The sequence below is a fragment of the Ostrinia furnacalis genome, unplaced genomic scaffold (genome assembly GCF_004193835.3).
Source record: "Ostrinia furnacalis isolate ACB-3 unplaced genomic scaffold, ASM419383v2 OfSCF7532, whole genome shotgun sequence".
Classification (NCBI taxonomy): domain Eukaryota; kingdom Metazoa; phylum Arthropoda; class Insecta; order Lepidoptera; family Crambidae; genus Ostrinia; species Ostrinia furnacalis.
In genome coordinates this window covers 704,793-732,444 of record NW_021137771.1, presented here as the reverse complement: position 1 = coordinate 732,444, position 27,652 = coordinate 704,793, and the positions used below count along the sequence as shown (strand labels likewise).

Here is a 27,652-nt window from a genome sequence, read left to right as displayed (position 1 = left end):
GCTCAAGGGCTAAGGGCGGGGACTTTTGCTATGTTCACCTCCTAACTAGTCTAAATAAAGTCTAAATAAAGTCCAGTCAATAAAGCATCTATAATGCTTTATTGACTGGACTATTTATTTATGCAAACTTCATCAGGAATTCGCTAATCTCGTGCTATTCGACGAATACAATTAATGGATATTCGTTGCATCACTTATGAAAGCTTGTGTGTGTGCATTACTTTTAGCACTCTGAGTGAATAGTTATTGTCGTATTGACGTTATTCGTTCATTAAGCATTTATCATTAGGTATACTTAAGTTTATCATGTGCGAAACAAATCAGTAGTTCAACTTGAATAAGTTGTCCGAGTTTTACATTTATTAATTAGGTACTAGGGGGATTTAAAGACTGTAACTATTATTATAATGGGTGTTTCGAATACATACCACTTATAATATTTAACTTATATTTTATTTGTCTGACAGCTATGTAGATATTTATGAAAATATTTAACTTATATTTTATTTGTCTGACAGCTATGTAGATATTTATGAAAATATAATATTTTTGGTACCAATTTGTGCATGATTATGTTCTTCGTAATTTTTGTATTGTTCGGTGGAGGTTTGATCGGTGTGACTTAGAATAACGTTTAGCGGTTACAGTGGCACAAATGTGTCTAAACGTTGAAGGGATTGCGTCTTAAAATTCTTCATTTATAGTATCTGCTCAAGGGTTTTAATAACTCGTTTCTTCCTTCGTAATAAGTACTTACATAATTTTATTATACATCAAAACAAATATTTTGTTAAGGTTGGTTGGTTCCTAAAACTCATTAATTTATTGAATTAACTGAAGGGAATGCATTTTTCTTAATGAATTTTTGAAAGTAATATGACGATTAACGATCGCATAGCCACTCTTTTTCGATACTACATAACTATGTATTTAAATTTGACATTCTTTTGATCGTTTCACCAACAATGAGGATCATTTCGATTTTTAGCTGTGAATGCAGATTTATAGGGCTAAGAAATCCTTAATACACAGTCCAAAAATATTTGTTCTACGACAAGTTATGGCCAAATTACTAAAAAAGTTCACTGACCGCCCGGCGCGGGGACGATGACGTCACTATATCCGATCCGAACGCTGCCGGCGTACTGCGTGGATAGAAAATATTTTTTTCTAGCCAAACTATCAGTTTTAGAGAAAAAAGTAAGCTATCGATGGGTAATTTTTAAAAATAGAAATTGTGTAAAATTACGCAGAAAATCCATACGCTCATACGATTCAATGGAACGCAGAGACGCGATTGGGGTCTCCGCGGTGGTATGTTTGGCGATTTATTCATATGACTTGATAAGTAATGGTCCGATTTGGATAATTCAAAAAGATATATCTTTCTTATGTCTTAAAGATTAACGTAGATACTAGTTTTATTGAATTTTCTACAACAGTACTGATCCTCATTGCTGGTTCCTCTGTAACTGTTAAGCTTGACATGCTCCTACCGTTCCATCGACTAGTGGAACATTTCATCTATTGATGGTGACTATGGTGATAGTCAACCTTCTTGCACTATGTAAAACAATCTACTATCGTTACAGAGAGGCCAAAGGAACCGAATTACTGACAATATAGTCTTTGTTATAAAAATGTACTCCCTTATATGTATTCTATAGGTTCAAGGCGTCGAGATTTAGGGGCCAATGTAGACATTGTCCCAGGTAACATATGGGGTTCGGTCGCATTTGTTTGGTATGTATATGTCAGATTAATTTTCAAATTTTTGCCTCGAAGACGTAGAGTTAGTGATGTGCCTTTTTTTCAGATTATGTTAAGACATTGTAGGTTCATGTTTATCTTCCGTCTGTAATTTTTTCTGCAGTTATCGAGTTGCCTTCGCCAGCGCTATCGCACATTGAAAAAGGTCCGGAGAGCATGGACATCTCTTCGCCAGAGTCTTTGCTGAGTAAAGAGGAAGTAAGATGTCTCAAAACATGATGATGATAAGTCTTATATTACTGTATTTTGTGCAAAGGCTAATAACGTTTAAAACACTTGTAATTTTCAGGTTGCATCCACCAGTAACCTCCAGTTGGGAACACCATCTATGAACGTCGTCGTCAATCGCACTACCCCGACGTTCAGTTCCGTAAGAATACTTCATAATTATTTACACTATATTATTTTTTATAGGTGTTAAATATAGCTTATTTGTCAGTAAATAAATTAGAAGATTTCTGTATGATAATTGAAAGCGGGCTTAGTACTAATATCCCTACGTAGTAAGAAGAAGTCGAAACAAGTCCCTTCTTAAAACAATTGAAACGATTAATATTGCAATTACAAATAGCTTTCAGCACACAGTATTAACTATGTATAATAGAGGTATTTAAAAGGCTCATTTGCACGTTATTTTTGTTTTCGGGAAAACGCGGGAACAAAAGGCGCAACAAACTCTGCGAATGTTCTCAAAGGGTCGCATTTATACGGATGTCCCATTGTCCGAGACACGTGCACGCTGCGCATTTCGCCCACGTCGACACGCGCTATGTCTACGTTACGTAGGTTTTGCTTCAAAAAGTCTAAATTGGTCGTGTAACCGGAAACCCTAGCTCGTAAAACTTTTGCGCTTGTGAAATCTTTGATAAATGTGTGAAATCGTTTAATTGTATAGGTACACAATTAAACGTGTCTTGCCTACATCGAAATGCAACATTACATACGTTTAGCGTCAGAAAGTCACAATGAAGGTCCAAGGTCCAAGTCTTCTCGAATAGAAAAAATTGGTAGGAAAATCAGAAACCCTAGCTCTGACAAAGTTTTGAGTACTTATATGAAATCTTTAGACTGTGACTGAAGTGATCGCTCACCTCGAAACGCGCTAAGTCTTAAAAGGACTTAAAAGTCTTCTCGAATTGAAAAACAGGGCAGGAAGAAAATCAGGTGCCCTAGTTCTTACAAACTTTGTCGTTAGGGAAATGTTTTAGACTGTTTGCGTCATTGCTAAGGTCTGTATTGCAAAACAACAACAACTCGATTTAGTCCCAGTTATAGATATTTTGTCTAAATGTTATAATTAAATCGAGGTTTTTGATTTTCCATTTTACGCCCTTAAATGAAATGTCACGATTTATGTACTCCATATTATAGTATTTTGCATAGTTGTCCTTTGTGTATCAGATCGGAGGTGTCTTAAGGACATATATCGATTTTTGTTCCGTTCGGTTTGGTGGTTCCGAAGCAAATGACACGTTAAGGACAATAATTACGAGTGTACACATGAGCTGCTTAATTCGGGCGCCTCGTGTCATGCTAGGCGTCACGTGGCACAAGGCATTTGTTTACACGAAACCTGCACGAATGTGTGCTATGGCTACCTCATATTGAGGAGGCTTAATTAAAACCACTTTATTGGTGTGTACCAATAAAGGGGGTGTCCCCTTACTAATAAAAAGTTACACGATTGTTGAACACTGTTTTAAAATGACAATTCCATACTAAACGTCACTTTAAAACACTATCACCGAACTAGTCCCCTTACTAACCCGTATTCACAAACGATGCTTGCTTAAGTGTAACAGCAAATCGAATGCACAGCGTTGAATAGTGCTTTGAGTTAGGTTCATGTGCGTACAGAAAGACAGATCGACATAAATTTTAGTGAGGCAAATATCAATTGGTGTATTCAAAGAATAACATAATTATGTACCATAATTTTGTTGTATTGACTAGTTTACTAGGCTAACAACAGTCTATAGTATAGGATTCTAGGTAACTTTATGTTATTAAAATAACTTCCTTAATTGGTTCATGCTTCTAGCGATTACTCCTTACAAACATGGTCACTCGATGATCGGTCAAATGCAACAGTTGTACTTCAAAAATCACTCTTTTTTCGTGCGGTATAAAAGTAGTGTCATAACCAGAATACGCCCACTGTGCTGTGTGTACATTCAACTTGTAAACAATCTTAGTTCTTGGTATCGTGGTCTGTGTGACTTGCACGCACAATGCCGGTTGCATATCGAAGAGTTTGCTACTAAAATGTTATTGTATCACGAAATCGGTTTCATATTTTAGATAATGTCATCAACCATTTGCAGGACGGATTCTCGTGTGTGATATCGATGCATGACGGAGTGGTCATGTATACCACATCATCGCTGACGGCCACCCTTGGCTTCCCCAAAGACATGTGGGTAGGCAGATCATTCATCGACTTCGTTCACCCAAGGGTAAGTAACTTAAACTTAACTTAAAAGAACTATTTTTTTTAAACTTTACAATCAGTTCAAAATTAATACACAAAGTAATGATTAGTGAAAATTACCAGGAAATCATCAAAAATTTGTTTTGTTTTAATTGTAATTTGTTTTTTGTTCGCAGGATCGCTCCACTTTTGAATCTCAGATAACTAATGGCTTGGCCATAACGAAAATCGTAAATGGTACGCAAAAAAAAGGTAAATCAGAATCCATTGTGCCAATGTTAAGCTAATGAGTAAACGCTTTGCTAGAGTTAGTATATTTTCACTTCTTTCCATGAAGGATGCTGCTACCTACTGAAAGTATCATTGGATCTAGGCAGTCTTCGTTTTATTATAAAGAGGATGCAGAAGACGATGACGTCGATGATATCGGAGACTGCCGTATGAAAGTGATATCCTTAAAGTTGATCACGTACATATATGCAAGTGATGATATTTCCACAAGTATGTAGAAACTTGTTGGAATGTATGTACGTTGATGAATTCGAGGATATGCTTAAGCACTACAATAGTAATAAATAAATATTTAAATAATAAATTACTTATTTTTATTTTGGACATGGATGAAAAGGGTGAATGCTAGTAAATTCACATTTTATTTTATATTTCCCTTTTTTTGTTCATATTTTTTATTATTATTTTTTTCTTTTTATTTAATCCTCAAGTTATTTTTTATATTTTTTACTCACCTAATACTAGCATTCCTTACCGCAACTCGAATCTCAGTTAATTTTAATAACCATTGTAAAAACAATAGAATACCCGATTTGGTAATACCTAATATGTTTTTGTTTTTATTTATCATTTTGTATTTCTGAAACTGAAGATGCTGTTTTTGTAATACATATGCACTATGTAATAAGTGTATATTATCTTTGGACAATTTCACACAGCGCTATCTAGCCCCAAAGTAAGCAATTAAGTTAAATTGAGTGTATGTAGCCTCGAGAAAATGGCTCAAACATAATTATTATCTTGTCCATGCTGGCCCGCCTGTGAACTAGGCAAAATTTCATTGGAGGCCAGAATACTAAAATATTCACAGAAGCCAAGAAGAAGAATATGCAGATCCACTGTTCTAATTACAGGGGGAAAATGTAAAAACTAAGCACGAGCCAGCCTTTGGAACACTGGATGTTTTGACAAAACTGTCAAATATACACTCGACAGCAAATAAATCGCACCACCCGCGACAAGCACTTTCAAACGTATGCATCCCCACTTCACACCAATATTGGTACCATTCAAAAGCCTAGTTCTAAACTTCATTTCATTATAGTAAAGGTTTTTACCCCAAAAATGTTTCTTTAGAAGGATCCAGAGTCACTTCTTCAAAAAATAGATAGTTACGCTCNGTATAGCTGTGATAAATTAAATAATTTAGTTTTTACGTATAGTTCATTAGTGGGCGTGTGGAAAGGATAATGGAATAAGACTTTAACAATTTTATTTTGGGTTCTCTGTAATGGATGAATATTGGTTGGTGCAGCAGATCCCCAAATTTCAATAAGATAATCCAAATGAGATTTTACCAGGGAATTGTAGACAGTATGTTTAATTTGTTTCGGAATACAATGTGAAATCTTTCGAAGTGCTCCTAGTAATGATGTTAGTTTTGATTTAACATAGTCAATGTGCGGTCTCCAAGTTAATCTGTCATCTATAAGTAACCCTAAGTACTTTTCCTGGTAGGATCTTTTGATAGTTACGTTATTTATTCTCAGCGCATTATATTTGGGTATTACTTTATTTTTTGCAGAAAAGATCATATATGACGTTTTTTGTGTATTAATTGTTAGCAAATTCTGTNAATAAATGATTTTATTATTATTTATTATTATTATTATTATTATATCTAAAGTAGTGAGCCAGTCCACAGTGTTAATCGCCTACCATGCATACGTCTCATCGACTATCCGCTATGGTATTATATTTTGGGGAAACTCCACTGATAGAGACGTCGCTTTCAGAGCACAAAAGAAATGCGTAAGAGCAGTTTGTCAACTTAAACCTAGAGACAGTTGTAAGCCCCATTTTAAATCATTAAATTTGTTAACTCTTCCATCAATATATATAGAGGAAATATGTTTATTCGTTCGTAAAAACCCAAGTATGTTTCCTACTCATAACAGCAAACGTCACAAAAACAGGATATGCGCACAAATCCACAAAACGACTCTTTTTACGAAAAATATTTCAGGAATGGCACCCCGTATTTAATAATAAACTGCCACAGGGTATAAGAAATAAGGAGGACTTATTCTCGTTCAGGGAATGTCTTCATAAGTTGTTGGTAGATAAGGCGTATTATTCGATTAGCGAATTCCTCCTGGACAGTTTCATGTGTTTGTAATGTATGTAGTCCAAATCTAATACTTTTGACATACCAAGTACAATGTAGTTGACATTATATAGGTAATTTTAGTATTTTTAATTTATTATTCTTGAATTGACATTAATGTAATTATTGACCCTGAGTTTTCTGACATTAGTTTTTATAAATGTGAATTATATTTTGTTAATGAATGTAAATGAAACCGGGAGCGCATGGTGCCACTGGTCGCTGAGTTTTCGTCAACTGGCGGCCATGTTGAAGAAACGCAATTACCTGATTGGCTCTCATGGACTTAGCTACGTTTGAAAAAAAATGTCTCATGAATCTATCTGTCTTAGATAAAATATTACGACTTTAACGGCTTATTTCTCAAGAACCACGCTGATTTATACACGACTGATAAAAATTTTTAAAACATTTTTTTTTCTCTTTGATTTGACACCAAAATCTCAAAAAATCTTAGAATTGGATTTATCCAAGTTTGAAGTTAAGCGACTCAATTATGCTCTGTCTCGTCATATTATGTCAATGTCACCCCTCTCATGCCACTCTCATACCTCAGACACTGACTGAGTTACTATGAGTTACAAACTACTATTACAAACATTACTATGAGGTCTCACAGTGCGCATGGACACACAGGGTGACACACGAACCAATCACAAAGCTCTATTCTCTCTATGCGTTCGATTTGCCGCTTCACTTAAGCAAGCAATGTTTGTGAATACGGGCGTTAGTACCACTACTATAAGCAACTTACCTTCTTCTTCTTATCGTGTCGACAACAAACCTACACAGTGTCAGCCCAAAACTCCGCCACAAGAGTGGCATTGTCAGCAGCACTCATCAAATCCTCCTGAGTGCAGTTGCTTGGGCACTCAGGGCACGACATCAGGTGCTTCATCGACTGGGGAACAAAACCGCACTTGCACTTACCTTGACACACGAACCAATCACAGAGCTCTATTCAACGCTTTGCGTTCGATTTGCTGCTTCACTTAAGCAAGCAACGTTTATGAACACGGGCGTTAGTGCCACTGCTATAAGCAGCTTACCTTGACAATCTCGCACTCAGTCTTCACGTCCTTCCGTGTCCGTCCGCAGTCCTCGCAGTCATTGCAGCCGCCGCAGCCGCTGCTGACGTTGCAAGCGTTCCCGTCACAAGTGCAGTTGCACTGAGCTTGGTGTTCTAATTCGGCGGCGTGTTTGAGAATGTCATCCAACAGGGAAACCACTTTCACAAACATTACTATGAGGTCTCACAGTGCGCGTGGACGCTCAGGGTGACACACTAACCAATCACAGTTCTATTCAACACTGTGCGTTCGATTTGCTGCTTCATTTAAGCAAGCAACGTTTATGAATACGGGCGTTAGTACCACTAAAGTCTGGTCCATGAGCACGTAGAATTTTGTCCAATGACCCCTAGCTACCCATCCTTATCGCTCGCGCGTAATTATGTTGCTATCGCGCTCGCACACTTACTGCGGGTGCCAGTCGCACAGTCGCGACAGCAATATAATTACGCGCGAGCGATAAGGATGGGTAGCTAGGGGTCATTGGACAAAATTCTACGTGTTCACGGACCGGCCTTTACTATAAGCAACTCACCTTGACAATCTCACACTCAGTCTTCACGTCCTCCCGTGTCCGTCCGCAGTCGTCGCAGTCATTGCAGCCGCCGCACCCGTTGACGTTGCAAGCGTTGCCGTCACAAGTGCAGCTGCACTGAGCTTGGTGCTCTAACTCGGCGGCATGTTTGAGAATGTCATCCAACAGAGAAACCACTTTCACAAACATTACTATGAGGTCTCACAGTGCGCGTGGACGCACAGGGTGACACACGAACCAATCACAGCTCTATTCAACGCTGTGCGTTTGATTTGCTGCTCCACTTAAGCAAGCAACGTTTATGAACACGGGCGTTAGTGCCACTGACCTTGACAATCTCGCACTCAGTCTTCACGTCCTCCCGTGTCCGTCCGCAGTCGTCGCAGTCATTGCAGCCGCCGCAGCCGTTGACGTTGCAAGCGTTCCCATCACAACTGCAGGTGCACTGAGCCTGGTGCTCTAACTCGGCGGCGTGTTTAAAGATGTCAACCAACAGAAAGACCACTAAGTATCACTACTATAAGGTACTCACCTTGACAATCTCGCACTCAGTCTTCACGTCCTCCCGTGTCCGTCCGCAGTCGTCGCAGTCATTGCAGCCGCCGCACCCGCTGACGTTGCAAGCGTTCCCATCACAAGTGCAGGTGCACTGAGCTTGGTGCTCTAACTAAAGCCCGGTCCGTGACCACATAGAATTTTGTCCAATGACCCCTAGCTACCCATCCTTATCGCTCGCGCGTAATTATGTTGCTATCGCGCTCGCACACTCACTGCGGGTGCCAGTCGCACAGTCGCGACAGCAATATAATTACGCGCGAGTGATAAAGATGGGTAGCTAGGGGTCATTGGACAAAATTCTACGTGTTCACGGACTGGGCTTTACTATAAGCCACTCACCTTGACAATCTCGCACTCAGTCTTCACGTCCTCCTTCCGTCCGCAGTCGTCGCAGTCATTGCAGCCGCCGCACCCGCTGACGTTGCAAGCGTTCCCATCGCAAGTGCAGCTGCACTGAGCTTGGTGCTCCAACTCGGCGGCGTGTTTCAAGATGTCAGATAGCAAGGTGGTGTCAGGCGCGGCTGGTGCGCTGAGATGGCGGACTAAGCGCTCCAGCCAGCCCTCCATGACTTCGAATGATGGCCTGGAAAGAATACAGAGTTAGGAATGTGTCTGTTTGATGTAGTATTTTCCCTGAAAGTATTTGGTGCAGTTTCTCGGATGAAAATGTGTCTCCTCTGTTAGAGTCTAGAGACGCGGACGAGTGTGACATTCGTTATTGTCCTAAACATGGGACATTCGGAACGTCCAGTTTTAGGACAATAACTCGCGGCTCCATTTACGGGTTTTAGTGGATAGGCCCCGCAATGGTGTAATTTGGTGCAACGCGTTATCCTTGGTGTAGGTGAATACTTTGATGTAGTATATTTGTTCTACACTAGTTTAATAGTGTCTCCCTTGGTGAAGTGTCTCTACCCTGGTACAGTGTTATTCCCCCTGGTATAGTGCCACTCCCCTGATACGTTTTTCCTTGGTTTAATGTATTTATTTTGTTTACAATAAAAAATTTAATTAAATTGAATATTTACCCTTCGCTGCTAAACTCGTCGCTTGCCTCTCTAACTGACGTAACTGACATTTTGCAAAATTTTCAGGTGATTAGACAGATCGATTCGTCTTGCGAAATTGATTAAGATGGTGTAGATAACTCAGTTTCGAAAAAAATGTCAGATACGTCAGTTAGTCAGCGACGAACTGTCAAAAAGAAAGAAGAAGACGCTAGTCTCCCTTGATATAGATGACCCACGCTGAACTGTCCCACCAAACTCAATGACAGTGGGGCGCTACCATCGTTCAACTATATGGTTTCCAACATGGCAAAAATCGGAACCAGCGATTCGGTATTGACGGTGGCGCCCCACTGTCATTGTCATCGATAGGACAGTCCAGTATTTTGGAACTATATATTTGTTGCTCTAGTGTAGTATCTCCCTTCCGGTATCGCCACCCTGGTGTACCGTGTCTCACCTGGCGTCAGGGTCCAGGCTGCAGGCCATGAAGGCGAGTCGCAGCAGCGGTTCGGGGCAGCAGCCGCCGTACTTGTCGCGGAAGGCCGCCTCATTGAGCCCGAAGTCCGAGCGTCGTGGTAGGAAGTCCGGGTCCGCTGACACTCGCCCGATTATCTAAATTCAAATTCAAATTATTTATTTGCTCATAAAATAGGGTAAATACATAAGTGGTGTTAGTATTTTATTAAAAGTGCATTCCTATTTGGCTAATGTCAGTTAGCATGCAAATTACAATTGATCTTAAAATAATGTCGATTAATTACATAATATTATATTTATATTGATTCAAATAAAATTCTTTAGCATATTTTTTCAGTCAAAAACTCAATGATCGAATAATAGCATTTGTCAATTAAATATTCCTTAAGCTTTAATTTTTTTTTAAAAATTAAAATTATGTATATACAAGCTTTATAAATAAAAAATTTCATCTAAATCGCTAAATAAATATAAGCTTTAATTTAAATATGTTAAAGTCATTTATGTCTCTTATGGATTCCGGTACTTTAGTATAGATACGAGGAGCATTTCCAAAGAAACTCTTATTAAATAAAGTAGTTTTAGCTTCGATGACACACAGTTTATTTTTGTGACGTTCACGGGTATTCAAATTTATCAATATTATTTTTTATAAATATACAACACTCCAGAATGTATAGACAAGGTAAGTTCAAGATTTTTTTATTTATAAAATAAGTCTTACATGAGACATCTGACTTTAGGCTATACATAGATCTAATGCAGCGTTTTTGTGCTCTAAATACAACTTCCCTGTTAGATGAATTACCCCAAAAAATTAATCCATATCTAAACCATTACAAACATTATAATTTGACTATTGAAATAAAGGGTGATGAAAAGGGGTTGGCGAGTTTGGCGATCTTCTGTGAACTGTTATTTTGTAAGGAGTTGGAGACTAGTCATATACGGGACTATACACACTCGTTCCCACCGCTGCAACTCCTGTGTAGCCAGGATCTACAGCTTGACCGCCATAAAAAAACCCAACCAATGAAGGTCAAGTTTGTCCCGGGGGAAAGTTAAACTGTCAGCAACGAAGTTAATCAGAAGAACATAGGAGGATTTCGAAATTAAGGTTCAACTTTCTATGGTGACAAACAAAGGTACCTTTAAGAAAAGACTAGATCCAACAGACAGGAGAACAGACTAGTCATATATCTTGCTTTTGTCATAATAAGGAGTAACAGGTGGCGCAACTGCCAAGTAATATTATGACACTTGCTAATGGTTATGACGGTGCGGCATTGGCGCCAACTAGTGAACACATACTTATTAGAAGGGCTTATAGTATTTTCATTCCAAAAACGCCAACTGGTTGACAAATACTCTACAAATACCTGCAATTTGTGTTGCAATACTCACCTCGCAAAGAATGATCCCGAAGGAGAACACGTCGACCTTCTCGTCGTAAACGTTTCCATTCATCATTTCCGGTGCCATCCAGTACGGGTTGCCTACCACCTGTAATGAAGTTTTCTTACAATTTTGAACCGGCCAAGTGCGAATCAAGTAGACTCACTTAAGAAAGGTTCCGTACCATTGTAGAAGTTAGGGTACTACCCACTTACTTGGGTACTACCCAAACTTCTACAGTCATGTTCGCTAAATAATTTGGTAGATCGCACAAAAACTAAGAACGTCAAAAGGCAACATGCCTTTAATTTCACTGTTGTTTTAATTTTATTTCACTACATATTTTAGGTATTTATAAGTAGGTATTTCATATCTGTTTTCAGATACGCATAGACCATGATTTGTTTAGATTAGGACCATATGATGTTGGGTAAGTATATTAAAGAACTANCAACCTTATCAAATGCCTTGCTGAAATCTGTGTAGATCACATCAGCACAGGCGCGGGAGTCGACAGCGGCAACTAGATCACTTACATAGCAAGCAAGGTTGGTAGCAGTGGAGCGGGAACCGACGAATCCGTGTTGCTGGGGTATAATATGCGATTTGACATGCCAATATATAACAGGGTATACAAGCGTCTCAAGGACCTTCCCAAAAATAGGAAGGATTGAGATCGGCCTATAATTGCTTATATCAGACCTATTGCCCTCCTTAAATAGTGGTAAGACGAGAGCCTCTTTCCAAGCTGAGGGGAATAAACCCGTAGATAAGCTCTTGTTGTAAATTAAGGTGAGAGGTAATGCCAAAACGTCAGCACATTTTAACACAAAAATAGCTGGGATTCCGTCCGAACCAGGGCCCTTTCTCCAGTCCAGAACCTTTAAAGCTCTTTCAACATCGTTTTCAGTTAAGAAAATATCATGTAAAGTAGCTGCTATATTATGACTAATACATAANTTCGTTTTCGTTTTCGTTTTCGGCCGAAAATGAGACTGCAGCCGAAGCTTCGTTTTCGTTTCCGTTTTCGGCTGAAAATTCATATTCGGTCGGACACTATAAAGAACATAATTATAAGATAATTAGGAGTATTGTACTGTGTATATGTCATCGTGAAATTGTGAACTCTGTCAGTTTATAATATAACGAGTTAGATTGTAAACTAACAGTGGGTTAGGTTAGGTTAGATTGTAATTTAACTACGTCAGATTATAATCTGACGGAATTCACAATTTTACGGTGACATATACAGGGTGTTAGGTAAATGGGTATATGAGCCGACACTAGCCCATGTTAACATATGCATATAAATGGTATGGTGAAGTCAGAAAATTGATATCTTCATTTTAATTATTTTAATTTTCATACAAATCTGATTTTAAACATTTTATTTTGTATAAACATTTAGGTTTAAAGAACTTTATTCTCATAAGAAATTTACATTTCACTTATAATGAGATACTAAAATATTTAATAAATAAGTTACAAATTAGCCACTGGTACTAGTAGCTGCTAGCCTGCTATGTGTATCTTAAGTTTCTTTTTAAAAATATGTAAACTTTCACAATCCTTCAAGTCGTCAGGCAAACTGTTGAATAGCTGTGCTCCCTCAAACAGTACAGTTTTTGTTCCGTAATTGGTCCTTGGCGTTATTGTTTTGAGTTTAAATTTATTTCTTAAGTTATGTGTATTACTCTTTATGTTTATTTCTATATTAGTTTTAATAGTGTCAGTTATAATTTTTTTAATCAAAATGCATGTATTATATCTGTATAGCTGTGATAAATTAAATAATTTAGTTTTTACGTATAGTTCATTAGTGGGCGTGTGGAAAGGATAATGGAATAAGACTTTAACAATTTTATTTTGGGTTCTCTGTAATGGATGAATATTGGTTGGTGCAGCAGATCCCCAAATTTCAATAAGATAATCCAAATGAGATTTTACCAGGGAATTGTAGACAGTATGTTTAATTTGTTTCGGAATACAATGTGAAATCTTTCGAAGTGCTCCTAGTAATGATGTTAGTTTTGATTTAACATAGTCAATGTGCGGTCTCCAAGTTAATCTGTCATCTATAAGTAACCCTAAGTACTTTTCCTGGTAGGATCTTTTGATAGTTACGTTATTTATTCTCAGCGCATTATATTTGGGTATTACTTTATTTTTTGCAGAAAAGATCATATATGACGTTTTTTGTGTATTAATTGTTAGCAAATTCTGTAGAAACCATTTATTTAGCAAGTCCAGGTCTTTTTGAGCGTCGGTGATGATTTCATGGATGGATTGACCAAAATAAAATAAGCATGTATCATCGGCGTATAGTGTGAGATAGCCGGTTAGGCCTATTTTATTGATTTAAAAAATTAAAATGATGATATTAAATTTCTGACTTCACCATACCATTTATATGCATATGTTAACATGGGCTAGTGTCAGCTCATATACCCATTTACCTAACACCCTGTATATTGTATAACGCTATAGTGGAGGAGGCTCATAGTCAAGCAGTGGAGTGTAAAGGGCTGTTGTTGATGATGATGATCGTACCGTGTACCGCTTGCGCGTGCGCGCGTGCGGCGCGCGCTCGAGCGTGCTGGCGGCGGTGCGCTGCACGATGCGCGCCAGCCCGAAGTCCGCCACGATCACCGTCATGTCCTGCGCACATTAACACCGCTTACATAAGCTATAGTCTCGTCGCTGAGCACGTAGAAATTCGCGCGTAATGATATTAGTATTCATTGATATCAAAATATCCTATTAGAACCAGTAACGCCACCTATAGTACTTAATATACATAATAAGACCGTTGTCTATGCATTTTGTCTATTGTATTTATCTATGATTAAAAAGAAATAAAAAAGTTTAGTCAATGGAAAGCTACTATCTGCGTTTTAGGCTATCGTTTTAGCGCTCACCAGTTAGCGCCACTGTAGAGTAAGGTCCTGCCACTTGCTAGTAGCGAAGACAGTGGCACCAACTGGCGAGCGCTAAAGTGATAGGAGGACTATCGTATTTGCACTCATCAAGATGGCGCCACTGTAGAGTAAGGTCCTGTCAATCGCCAGGGGTGCCAACTGTTAAGTATAAAAACGACACTCACTGCGGGAGCGTCGCACAATCGCGACAGCAATATAATTACGCGCGAACGATAAGGATGGGTAGCTTGGGGTCATTGGACAAAATTCTACGTGCTCAGAGACCGGGCTTTACTTGAACAGACGAAGCCGGGGGAATGCTACGTCTATTCCCGGTTGTCGACACTGGCTTGGTCGCTACTGAGGATAAATGGGAAAAATAATCCCGATTGTCACCAGTGGCGACGTAACACATACTTTCTCAATTGTAGCGACAGGCTAAATCAAAATTATTTTTATTTCACTAAAGGTATAACCCAGCCTCGTTGGCGGAAGCCCAGTAGCCTTATTCACGTAACAAAACTTCAACGACAAATCGAAATTACCCTTGTGAATACTGATTTAGAACTGTTTTTCAATAAGACTACTTCTGAACGTCATCAGCAAGATTTTGACTATGTCAAAAATAATACGTGAATTAGGCCACAGTTCTTTCGCCAACAAGCCTCGAATATTATGTTCCTCATTGATTGAGGGCTGTAAAGACACGGTTGCACGTACCTCTCGCACCAGGTAGTTTTGTATTGCTGTGCGGTCGCGGTGGATGACATTCATGCGGTGCAGGTAAGACAAATCAATTTCATTTATCGTATTTTCAGGTGGCTCCATCTGGCCATAGTTGTGACGTCTCTCATTGATTGAGTGCAGTAAAGGGCTGGTTTTCACGAACCTTGCGAACCAGGCGTTGTGTGTAATTCAAATCCTATTATTTACCAGGGGATCCAACGATCCTCATTGATTGAGGACTGTAAAGTAACATCTAGTGCTCACCTCTCGCACGAGGCAGTTGTGCGAGTTGAGGTTCCTGTGAATGACGTTCATGCGGTGCGGGTAAGACAAATCAAAGTAGCCATTTGCCGATGGATCGATCTGGCCAGAATTGCGACAACTCTCATTGATTGAGGACTGTAAAGCAACATCTAGTACGTACCTCGCGCACGAGGCAGTTTATACGGCTGTTATTCACCAGGGGCGCGAATAAGCCCCGAATACTATGGTCCTATTTGATAGAAGACAGAAAAGCAACATCTAGTACGTACCTCTCGCACGAGGCAGTTGTGCGAGTTGAGGTCCCTGTGGATGACGTTCATGCGGTGCAGGTAAGACAAAACAATTTCATTTATCGTATTTTCAGGTGGCTCCATTTGGCTATAGTTGCGACGGCTCTCATTGATTGAGGACAGTAAAGCAACATCTAAAGCCTGGTCTGTGAGCACGTAGAATTTTGTCCTATGACCCCAAGCTACCCATCCTTATCGCTCGCGCGTAATTATGTTGCTGTCGCGCTCGTACACTCACTGCGGGTGCCAGTCGCACAGTCGCGACAGCAATATAATTACGCGCGAGCGATAAGGATGGGTAGCTTGGGGTCATTGGACAAAATTCTACGTGCTCACGGACCAGGCTTTAGTACTCACCTCTCGCACGAGGCAGTTGTGCGAGTTGAGGTCCCTGTGGATGACGTTCATGCGGTGCAGGTAGCCGACGCCCGCCGCCACGTCGCGCGCCAGCCGCGCCCGCGCCCGCCAGCCCAGGCTACGCCCGGGGTCCTGTGAACACCACACGTTACTAAACTGCTACGGAAAGCGCAACATGGGACGTCCACCCCACCTACAAGGTGGACCGCCACCCATGGTTCTTCCTGCCTCACGGCGTACGAACCGAATCTCGGGAGAGCGCGCGGGTACTTGCTCTGGGCTCCTTTCCCCGGGCGCTTTGCTTGACTCCCTATACATTTCTCTAATCTACAAGGTGGATCGACGACCTCATAAAGGTTGCAGGAAGGCGCTGGATGTTGGCCGCTACCAATAGGCAAGGCTAACATGTGGAAATCATTGGGAGAGGCCTTTATTCAGCAGTGGACGTCCTGTGGCTGAAATAATGATGATGAAACGTCTTTTGATCGTCGTCGTCTCATCAGCACCTGCACAACAACGCAACGCTAAGCATAGCGAGGTGAGGGGGATGCGTTACCTGTCCTAAAGAAACTTTGCGTTAATGCTGTGTAGCGCCGCGTTGACGTTGCGCGGGCGCTGACAAAACGACGATGCTTGAAATACGCTAAAGTAGGGAATCCCCTATACCGATAATCTTTTAAGTTTGTTAAATATTCTTAAAATATCATAAATAAAGTCCCTAAATGGATACAATACATCGTCGTCATCTATCTCTAGTAGGTAACGGATATCCTCCAGACAGTTAAAATTATTTATCAATGGTTTCAAATTCTCAATTCAAGGCGATTCTTTTAACAGCCGTTGAACCGGCAGCATGGCTTCTCCGAAATGCTATTTACGTAGTTTCGGGTGTACGTCACAGTCATGAGTTCTTGACTTTGTGTGAGAGCAATGGCAACATTAGAAACTTTTTCGTTGTAACTCCACAGGTCTCAGGCACCAACCTGTAGCCTTATTCACGTAGAAAAACTTCAATGACAACAAAACACTGAGTTGCGATCTTATCGAGTAATCGTTCTATCGAAAATGACCCTTGTGAATACGGATTTAGAACTGTTTTTCAATGGGACGACGTAACAAAACTTCAATGACATCAAATCGCTGAGTTGCGATCCTATCGAGTAATCGTTCTATCAAAAATGACCCTTGTGAATACGGATTTAGAACGGTTTTTGTATGAACTGATAGCCTTTCAGCAGCAGTTATGACGGACCTGTATGAGCTGGTGCAGCGTGCCGCCGGGCACGTACTCGGTGACGAGGTGCAGGCGCTTGTCTCTGTATAACACGCCCACGAAGCGCAGCACGTTCGGGTGCGACAGCGATCGCAGAACCGCCACCTATGGACATGATAGATAGATAAATAATTTATTTTGCATACACATGACAGACACTATGATGCACACAGGCGTTGACGACCCAATAGACACTAAAGCGTCGGCCAAACCAACGCATGCAGCTTGTGTCGGCAATGGCGATCACTGCGATGTGATGTATACAGGGTGTTAGGTAAATGGGTATATGAGCCGACACTAGCCCATGTTAACATGGTCATATAAATGGTACGGTGAAGTCAGAAAATTGATATCTTCATTTTAATTATTTTAATTTTCATACAAATCGGATTTTACAAAATTTATTTTGTATGAAAAAAAAATTAAAAAAAATCATGATATCAAATTTCTGACTTCACTATACCATTTATATGCCTATGTTAACATGGGCTAGTGTCGGCTCATATACCCATTTACCTAACACCCTGTAGATTGACAGAACACATTGATGTGAACTCACCGCTACAAATTCATACACTTATGTAGGCCTAAGATGCGCGCCGCGATAAGCGGTTATCACGCCATTTTATCGATTTTGCCCATACATTTTGACGTCGATAAAAGTAAGACGGCGCGTATCTTAGGCCTACTGGTCGTCATCGCATACGCAGGCTGCACGTGTTGGTTTGGCCTAACCTTGTGAGAAATGTCACACAAACGTTGACAGCCGTTTTAGCGCTCACCGGTTGACGTCACGCAATACATAATAGACACTATGGGTGTTTTTATTTATTTATTTAAGGACAGCTAACAAGACATACACAATTAACAGGAAAAAAAAACATTGAAAACAATACATGTTTATAGTGTAGCCTTAATTAAAAGCTGCCACGACATGTGCATAGATTGCGTGGAAGCGTAGTATCGACTAAATTAAAAAACACAAAAATTTAATTGAACTACATTCAATTAAATTTCTGTGTTAATATATAAGAATTTAATTCAAGCCAGGAATCCAGCATATCAACTGCATGTCTTATATAATAGTGACTGAAGGTAGAATATAGAATATAATATTTAAATGCAGCTTGATATCAGACCGCTGACTGAAATGTAAAAACCAGAAAGTAAACCCAGAAAAGAAAGCATAAACACCAGCAAAGATGACAATATGCACAGCTATGAATGTAGATAGCGAAATATTACGAACATTTTACGAAAATGAGGAACCACAACTATGATTATTTAGAACATCATTAACACAAGTTTTAAAAGTACTAAACTTTGTGTATATATTCAAATCACTACACTTAGCTAATACTCCGAATTGATCCTGAAGTCTGTCCATAGGTGAATAGTGTCCTAGATTACTCCTGTAAGGCTTAGGAGAAAAAGGTTTAATAAATCGCGTGCTTCTAACATGCTTACGCGTAATTGTAAAATTAATTTGTTCCAAGAGAAAGGAACAGTCAAAGGAGGCATGAATAATTTTGTGTAAGAAGTTTATTATTATAGTATATAATAAGATCCAGATATTGCGAGTAGTTGGATCTTTTGGAAATCTGTAAAATAGCGGGAACTTACTTAACACGTTTATTATGTCAGGGTAAATGTGATAAATTGAAAATTATTAATAATCGCCGGTTATTATGAATAATTCCCGACAGTCGAGGTAAAAGTAATAAATGAATTTACATTTATCAGTGATTATTAATAATGTATTAATACTAACAAATATCATAAAAGAGAACACCTATTGGCAGTATCAAATTGTTTGCATAGAATTTCGATTATATTGTTATAAGTACACTATCCTTAAAATATTACACAATTAGGAATTTTTGCTTTCCAGTCATTCCAGTGGCAACACTTCTAGAAATTTAGTTTTTTGCAAATTTAGTGTATTAATTAATGTGAAATAAATAAAATAATATTTACCGATGGAATGTAATGTTGTCCTTTTCAAGATTTGATGTTTCAGATCTCTTCTTACAATTAAAAACACTGCAATTCACAATTTTTATCGCAGCACGTTACTCTTCAATAGTGACATTTGGAATATGTCATTGGTGGCGCTGCAACTAGTTTTTATAAACTGAGTGAACCACTGGTCTACTTACATTGCTAGAGGGGATTGCCTGTCAGTTCCACTCCTGTTATTTCTGCTCTCTGTTTTTTTGCTTGAGCAGTCGTTTTAAATCTCGGTTGAACCAAACAGGATACCTTTGACTACGATAACAGGACATAGGCACATGAGATTTAATGATATCTTGTAGGGTACTGTAAAATATGTCTACCATGTCATTTATGTTGTCAATGTTATGGAATCTCTCGTGCCAATTTGTACCTCTAAGACAGTTAACAATACTATTATAGTCGGCTTTAAAGAAATTATATCTGTTGATTGTATCACAACAAGAAGAATTAGAAGACCCAATATCGCCATTAAGTATAAATTGTAATGGAGGATGATGCAAATCGATGCCTGTAAGCGGAGTATTACATTGTTTCAATTCGCTCAGTGGAACACTAGAAAGCACTAAGTCCAACATTTTATCATTCTGGTTGCTAACACAATTGAACTGTTTGAAGTTGGTGAATGATATAAAGTCTAGGAGAATGTTATTCAATTTACTATTAGCATTAGAAGTGCCAATCAAAGAAGATACGCAGGATGATGAATCAGTTGCCTTCCATGATATGTTGCCAAGGTTAAAATCACCTAATACAATTGTGGGTCCTTCATTTTCCAAAACAGCACAAGTATTATTAATAAAGGTGGTAAGTATACTCTCTTGAATAGGTGGCGGTAGGTATACACAGCAAAACTTAAGTGTAACGATCTTTCCATTAATGCATACATCCACACCCACCCAAACATCCTCGCACATACTCTCAAACTTAGACAATCTATATGAATTATACTTTTTTGACACAGCAATCAAAACACCTCCTCCAGACTTATTACAATGAAAACCGCTGGACTCCCTATCCCTTCTGTATACAAAAAAATCATTGTTAAAAAGTTCGGAGTCCAATATATCACTACGTAGCCATGTTTCGCTTAAAACTATGATATCAAAATAAGATAGAGATGAGTGAATGTAAATATCTAACGTTTTAGTACGAATACCGCGAACATTTTGGTAATAAACTTTGAGAGACGCCATTCATACAGTTGTAAGGACAAGTACATTCATAAACAAAACAAAACCAATAAAAAAAAAAGTTAAGTCAAGTTAATTTCTTCAACATATCAGTGTCACGAATGTAAATAGATTCCGAGCTCTCAGACTTCCGCATAAAAATACGCCCCCCGCGAACCCAAATGAATTTATAATTTAATTCCTTGGCTCGCAGTCTGGCCGCAGCATGGATGTTCTTGTTCTCGGGACTCAGGTTTTCAGCCACGAAAATGGGTGTCCTCTTGTCATCTATACCCAGGGTGCTGGAGTTGAGCTTGTCGTGGGGATGAGACTTGTTGTAACCAATTACTGCCGCCAGAAGGGAGTCCCTGATGCGTGGAGAACTCAGCCTCAAAAGAATAGACCGCGGTCTCGTACTGCTGGAGTTCATTTTAGCGACGCGCGAGCAATATAAGATCTCAGCTTCGTTTATGGGATGATTGACGACCTGTCCTAGCTGCTTGACTACGCTGACAATATTTTCAGATCGATGTTCCGGTAAGCATTGCAGCTCTAAATTGCAGGAGCGGCTTAATTGGTCCATTGTATTCAATCGACGATTCATCGAGATCATTTCACAACGTAAAAAATCATTTTCCTTTCTCAACGATTTTATCTCATCCGTGTGCGTCTGAACACTCGATTTTAAAGATTCAAACTGGTCATTTATGAAATCGATTCCAGTTTTTAATTCAGAGTATTGTTCATTTAGTTCTCTAAGACGAGTGTTTAAAGTCTTGTTGAGTTCAGTGACGCTGTCTTGCAACGCCTGTCTCATTTCTTCGCGTAATATATTCCTTAACTCAGCACGAGTAACACATTCCGAACAAGAAGTCGCAGCCATACTTTGTTTATTTTGTTGTTGTCCCTTACGACGCGTCGAAACGAACGTTATTTCTGCAAGGCTCGTAGGTGTTGACGGTCTAACCAAGTCATTCGTGTTATCGCCTTTAGGTTGCTTACTAAGACAGTTTGGGCACAGCCAGCCAGCTTTAAGTTCGCTTGTGATGTCGTCGGAAGTGCAATAGTTGAGGCATAAATAGTGATAATTGTCCTTGCATCTCGAACATTGTAAGCAATCATCATTGTCGATATTCGCACGACAGGCCGCACAGTTATTATTCATCGTGAACGTGTTGTTGGGTGCGCCTGCACTGAGTGAAGACACAACCAGATAATCGGAGCTCGCTGTCACACACAATACGCACTCGCGCGAGAGGGAACGAGATGCCTCTCAGTAATCACTATCACTTTGCATGCGTCAGCGTTGGACGTCTCGCTCGCGCGGGGCGAAGCCAGGTGACCGCGCCGTAAACAATAATATACTTTATTTTCTGGTGATAAAGTCTAACACTGCGCAACGAATACTTAAGAAATAGTAATATTACGGAGCAAAACGCGCGACACGTCTGCTTCCTACGCCGGTCGTCGTCGTCGTCGTTTTAATATCATTACATTAAATACTTGTATGAAAAGGATACAAAAAGCATAGCAGCCGAAACGTCAAGCCGTGAGTACATATTGTAACTCATTAATAAACGTCTCGTTAAGACCCGTGTCTTTTTTAGTTGAAGTGGAACGCGAAAGTTTAAAATCTTGAAAGGACACAAAAATTCTTTCACATTGGTGAAAGAATGCTATNCAAAACTTTGTACAATTATTCTTCATACTCCTAGCGCAAACATAAAAGAGGAATAAATTCAGTGCGCGATACAAGCTTTCGAAATTATTTGAACCTTGCACAATTACTTTTTTGTTTTATTATCATGTGTTAACGGATTAACGATTAACGTTAACTTGCGTTAAATCTTGCTAAATGTAACGTTTTAACGTTTAACGAAGTTAATTTTTTTATTAACGGTTTAACGATTAACGAAGTTAACTATTTGATTAACGGTGCCCAGCTATGGTTACGCTTGAGCCAACTTTTATGGCTATAAAACTGTTAAGTTGGGATTAATCGCTATCCATCTGTTAAAGAGGACACGTGTGATCATTATTTGGTTTTATAACCATTAAATTTGGTCTAATTGATCCCAGAGGTGAACCCAAAGTGAGGTCTTTTTTCAAGTCACATTTATGGTATATGTTAATCATTTATTAAGAAATTAAATGTGTTTTTCTTTAAGGATATTTATTGGGCTTTCAAATAACACACAATATTGTTGGGGCACCATTATTGTGTTATAAGAAAATCTTTAAAGTTCACGTCGCGGGTGGTGCGATTTATTTGCTGTCGAGTGAATGAGAGAATTTCCAAAGGCCTTTCTTAAGAGTATTATAAATTGAAAGTTTGTGTGTGGCCTACAGGCTATATTTGGCCCATCTCTATTATTTTAACCTGTATTTTAGTTCCAGCACCAGAGAACGCCATATCGACTATGGTCTGCCGCATCAGACGCTACCGGGGCCTGACCACCGGGTTCGGAGTCAAAGAACGCATGGTTACCTACATGCCGGTGCTGCTGAAACTAACCTTCAAGAACGTCAGCGATGAAGACGGAGGCATCATCTACCTGGTCATCCAAGCGACTCCTTTTTATTCGGCGTTTAAAGGTACACATTCCAAAAAAACAGACTTGGATTGTTTCTTTTACTCGTACTTTTTACTTACTTTGTAATCACTCAGAAGCAGTCCAATCTTGGACGTATTCAGTCAGTTAATTAAGTTATTTTATGGTTAATTGGATTAGTATTGTTCTTAATTAGTTATTATTTCAGGGTGTTACCGCCTCACAATGTAAAACACATTAGAAAGCTTAAACGTAAACAACTTGCTCGAAAGTCAAAGCAGTCGTGAGAAAGTCCTGGAATCAAGTCCTACTTGAGGCAGTTGATTTTTATATCGTTCGGGATATAATTGATAGATATTAAGATCAAAATATTCTTCCAATTCCAGTCCCAAACGAGATAGCTTGTAAACCCGTGCCCTTTGTGATGCGCCACGCCGCCAACGGCAATCTGGAGTACATAGACCCTGAGTCGGTGCCCTACCTGGGTTACCTGCCTCAAGACCTGGTGGGAGAAGACGCCATTAGGCTGTACCACCCTGAAGACATGTGCTATTTGCGCCAGGTGTATGAGACTATCGTGAAAGAAGGGAGACTGCCCAGGTCTAATCCTTACAGGTAAGTTACTTTGAGTTTGATTTAATATTAATTTTAGTAGTTCAACGCCCATAGCAATCGCCAAGCCCGAGCAAAATGACTTTGGCGACTAGATTCCGTATAGCACGGTAAAATAAATAAAGTAAACACCCTATTACTGCATAAGAAATACCAACATAGGCTCATTACCAAAATTTAGTCTTTCCGGAATTTCATTCAGCGACCTTAGCTGTTGACCTAACTACAAGGTGCGGTATGCATACCGCCAGGTCATTTTTACTAAAATTCCATTGACTATGTTAAAAAATTCGTCATATGAACAAGGTTAATTGTAATCAAATCAATCTTCTAGTATTATGTAATTACTAACGTATCTCTTGTTTTTCTATAGGATGCTGACCCAAAATGGCTTCTACGTCAAGCTTGAGACTGAGTGGTCTTCTTTCATCAACCCCTGGTCGCGTAAACTGGAGTATGTCATCGGCAAACACCACATTATTGAGGTAAGAAATATATAGTATCATTGGTCTCAATTGTTAACCAACATAGTGTACCATTTAAGGGCAAGTTAACTAACATGTTTTTATTCCAAACATTTTATAGGGGCCCAGCAACCCAGACGTGTTTCAAACCCCTGAACTGGAGAAGGCTCAAAAGATGTCAGAAGATGAGAAGATACAGCAGCAAGTAATGCGAGAGAAAATCATCAAGATCCTGAATGAGGTAAACGGAGCCTTTGTTCATCTAGGACACCCTTTTCACTACCCTTAATATAAAAACGTTTCAACAAGTATTTTGCAGTAGATTGTCTTGTTTTAGTTAAAAAATTGAGGTCAGCAAAGACCTATCTCACTCAGTTGTAAAGACTGATAGAAGCAGCTATACAGGGTGGAAACGATAAGTGATCTCACTCGATTATTTCTAAACTATACAAGATATCAAAAAACTAGTTACTGCTCCTGAAAGTGCTTTATGAGCTCTATCAAACGGTATTAATAATTTAATAGGTTACAGAATAAACTGGATCTATCCGAAAATTCAATGTTTCCAGCTTCATAGAACTTCGATGGAAGGTGCATACACATCTTGAGGACTAGTTTTCATGCAAAATTAGCGTAGGTGTACCCTATTCGAAAGTGCATATTCTATTAATTGGTTGGATTTTTCTAACCATAGATACATTGTTGCAGGTACTCACTAAACCGGCTGAAGCAGCTAAGCAGCGGATGAAAAAGCGCTGCCAGGACATCGCCTCTTTCATGGAGACCCTGATGGAGGAACAGCCCTGGAATGATGATGAGCTCCGTCTGGAGATACAGGACCCTGACCACAGCTACTATGTAAGAATTGATCGTGAGAAACCCCGCTCAAAATGTTTAGGAATCATCCTTTGGGTATTGGGGCAATTAAGAAAATGTAGTGTTAAACACGATGATCGAAGGCGTAAAATCGCATCGACTGCTGAGCAGTATTAAGACAGGTTTTATTTTTGAATCACGATGATAACTTTTAGAAAACTTTCTACTTTTGGTGACCTTCAGCGAGAACAAAAGCGTCATAGAAACAATCATGTTTTATAACTACCTATCTGGCTAATTATTACAAACAATGATGAGATTAACCCTAAAGGTACTAACAATTTTAGAATTAAAAGAACTATACTGAAAGAATCCAAGCGTAAGTTTTCTTGTAGTTGTACCGATTAAGGCTTACTGGGATAGTAAGTAGCATAAAAGATACATTAAAGGTAACGCTAGTGCCTTATTATTGTCCATGTGACCTAACGGCTTTTTCCAACTATTTTGTGCGGGGTTCTTTATTGTGCTCATCATTTGCTTTTAGATGTAGTGTTTATGTAAGTCACATAATGTCCAAAGACTTCTAAAATACAAGCTCTGAGATATTTATCTTTAAATGCATAATTATCTATTAACAAATTGATATGTATTCGTTTTATGTGACTAATAAAATGTTATTTATTCACATGAGCATTTTTTCACATGATATGAAGTTATTTTAGGTAACAGAGATGCTTCTAAAGACTGTTTACATGTAAAATCCTACTAATATTATAAATGCGAAAGTTTGGATGTCTGGATGGATGTATGTTTGTTACTCTTTCACGCAAAAACTACTGAACGGATTTCGATAAAACTACAGTGTTATTGTTTATAACCCAGAATAATTATAGGCTATAATTTATGACGATCTGTGACAAACTAAATTTCACAGGATGTTACAACAAAACTTTTATAACGGTACGTACCTAATAAGATATTTACCCTCCCGCCCGACGTTTCCAGTCATGGTCGCGGGCAGACTGTTTACCGTTATAAAAATTTTGTTGTAAAATCCTGTGGAGTGATAATTTGATTGTATAGTAAAAGATGCAACATAATAGTTTAAAATATTAAAATTTAGTTACCTACTTAACAACTTCATACTTGTATATCAGCCTTAACAGCTCGTCTAATCAAAGAAGTCCTTGGCCGTATCAAATATCACTGTATCTAGTCATATATTTGTAGTTTCATAGTTGACATTTTACAAACAGCGTCGTAGCAATTTACATAAACCCGTACATTTTTCGTCTAAAATTATCGATAAGATTTATTCAAATTACAAACAGATCTTAAATGCAAAATGGTTTGTAAATTGTCTAGAAAATTAAAACCACTGACGATTCAAGCACTGTTTACAAAATGAAAATTGATTTTCAAGTCTAAATAATAAGGGCTAAAAACTCTAAGGCTGAGTTACACCACCTTATTTAACCCGTAGTAATAGTAGTAATAACCGGTGTTTATTGTATGGAGTTTGACAGATTTTTGACGTTTGTCAAAGTTAAAGTAAGATGGTGCAACTCAGCCTAAAAGTTAACTCGGACATATTTGTAATTTTTAGATAATCATAAATCTGCCCGTTTCACCCGCGAAGGACGACGTAAACCACGCGGGCAGGAGAAAGTCGATATGAAGTTATCCAGCGATTGACTAAGCTCAAAGCATTCAAAGTCAATATTATGAATATTGATTGAGACTAGGCGCAGACCACCGATTTTAGTTGGCCGATAGTTGGGCCTGATTTTAATTTGTATGAAGAATCGGCCAAATCAAATCGGTGTAATGTGCGCACTTCCATACATGCCCATACGATCAACTGCCCGACTAAACTATCGGCCAACGAAAAATCGATGGTCTGCGCCTAGGTTAAAGATTGCAAAAGGATGTGCCAAGATTAGCACGTCACACTGATATCTATCGAAGTCTATTAAGTCCATTTTAAAAAATAATATAGAATTGGTCACATTACAATACTCACAAAACTTTTTTAAGGACATTATTAATTAAATTGTTCATATCTCGTAACTCATGGAATTTTTCTAGAAACATATTAGGCTTTTTGGATGTGTCTCATGTCCACCTACCGGTGTCAGTATGACGTGCTAATTTTGGGACACCTATTTCCTATTTTTAAGTGTTTCTCAGGCTGAGTTGCACCATCTTATTTTAACCGTAACAATAACATTAACCGATGCTTTTTCTATGGATTTTGACAGATTTTTGAAGTTTGTAAAAGTTAAAGTAAGATGGTGCAACTCAGCCTAAGTGTTCTCTTTACTACTTTTAAGTGTATGAAGTTTGAACTGCCATTGAATTTAAATGACTGAGTAATTTTATTAATGTTAGTTAATTCTTAACTTTATTACATGTCTTTTTGTGTTAAACAGTTTTGTAGCGATTAATTTCATAATTTATAAAGTTCGTTTATTTCCGATAAAAACCAAAAGTCTGATTAGTATCATTTACTTTGTTACAATAACATATTATTGTATTGTATTTTATTTTG

The 27,652-nt window shown here is 38.7% G+C and overlaps 1 protein-coding gene across 8 annotated transcripts in view; it reads left to right on the top strand.

The window, feature by feature from the left end:
- The window catches only part of per (period circadian regulator), an 84,904-nt gene that overhangs the window by 36,056 nt on the left and 21,196 nt on the right, over positions 1-27,652 (top strand). For 5 of the 8 annotated variants that reach the window (XM_028321418.1, XM_028321416.1, XM_028321415.1 and 2 more), the window contains exons 5-13: positions 1,874-1,968; positions 2,060-2,140; positions 4,095-4,226; positions 4,378-4,453; positions 23,049-23,252; positions 23,596-23,824; positions 24,195-24,306; positions 24,407-24,526; positions 24,994-25,143. In XM_028321418.1, the coding sequence (XP_028177219.1) occupies positions 1,874-1,968; positions 2,060-2,140; positions 4,095-4,226; positions 4,378-4,453; positions 23,049-23,252; positions 23,596-23,824; positions 24,195-24,306; positions 24,407-24,526; positions 24,994-25,143 (1,199 nt within the window). Of the gene's footprint in view, positions 1-1,873; positions 1,969-2,059; positions 2,141-4,094; positions 4,227-4,377; positions 4,454-23,046; positions 23,253-23,595; positions 23,825-24,194; positions 24,307-24,406; positions 24,527-24,993; positions 25,144-27,652 lie in introns of those variants that run through there. The other 3 variants (XM_028321417.1, XM_028321422.1, XM_028321420.1) reach the window with 2 other exon arrangements.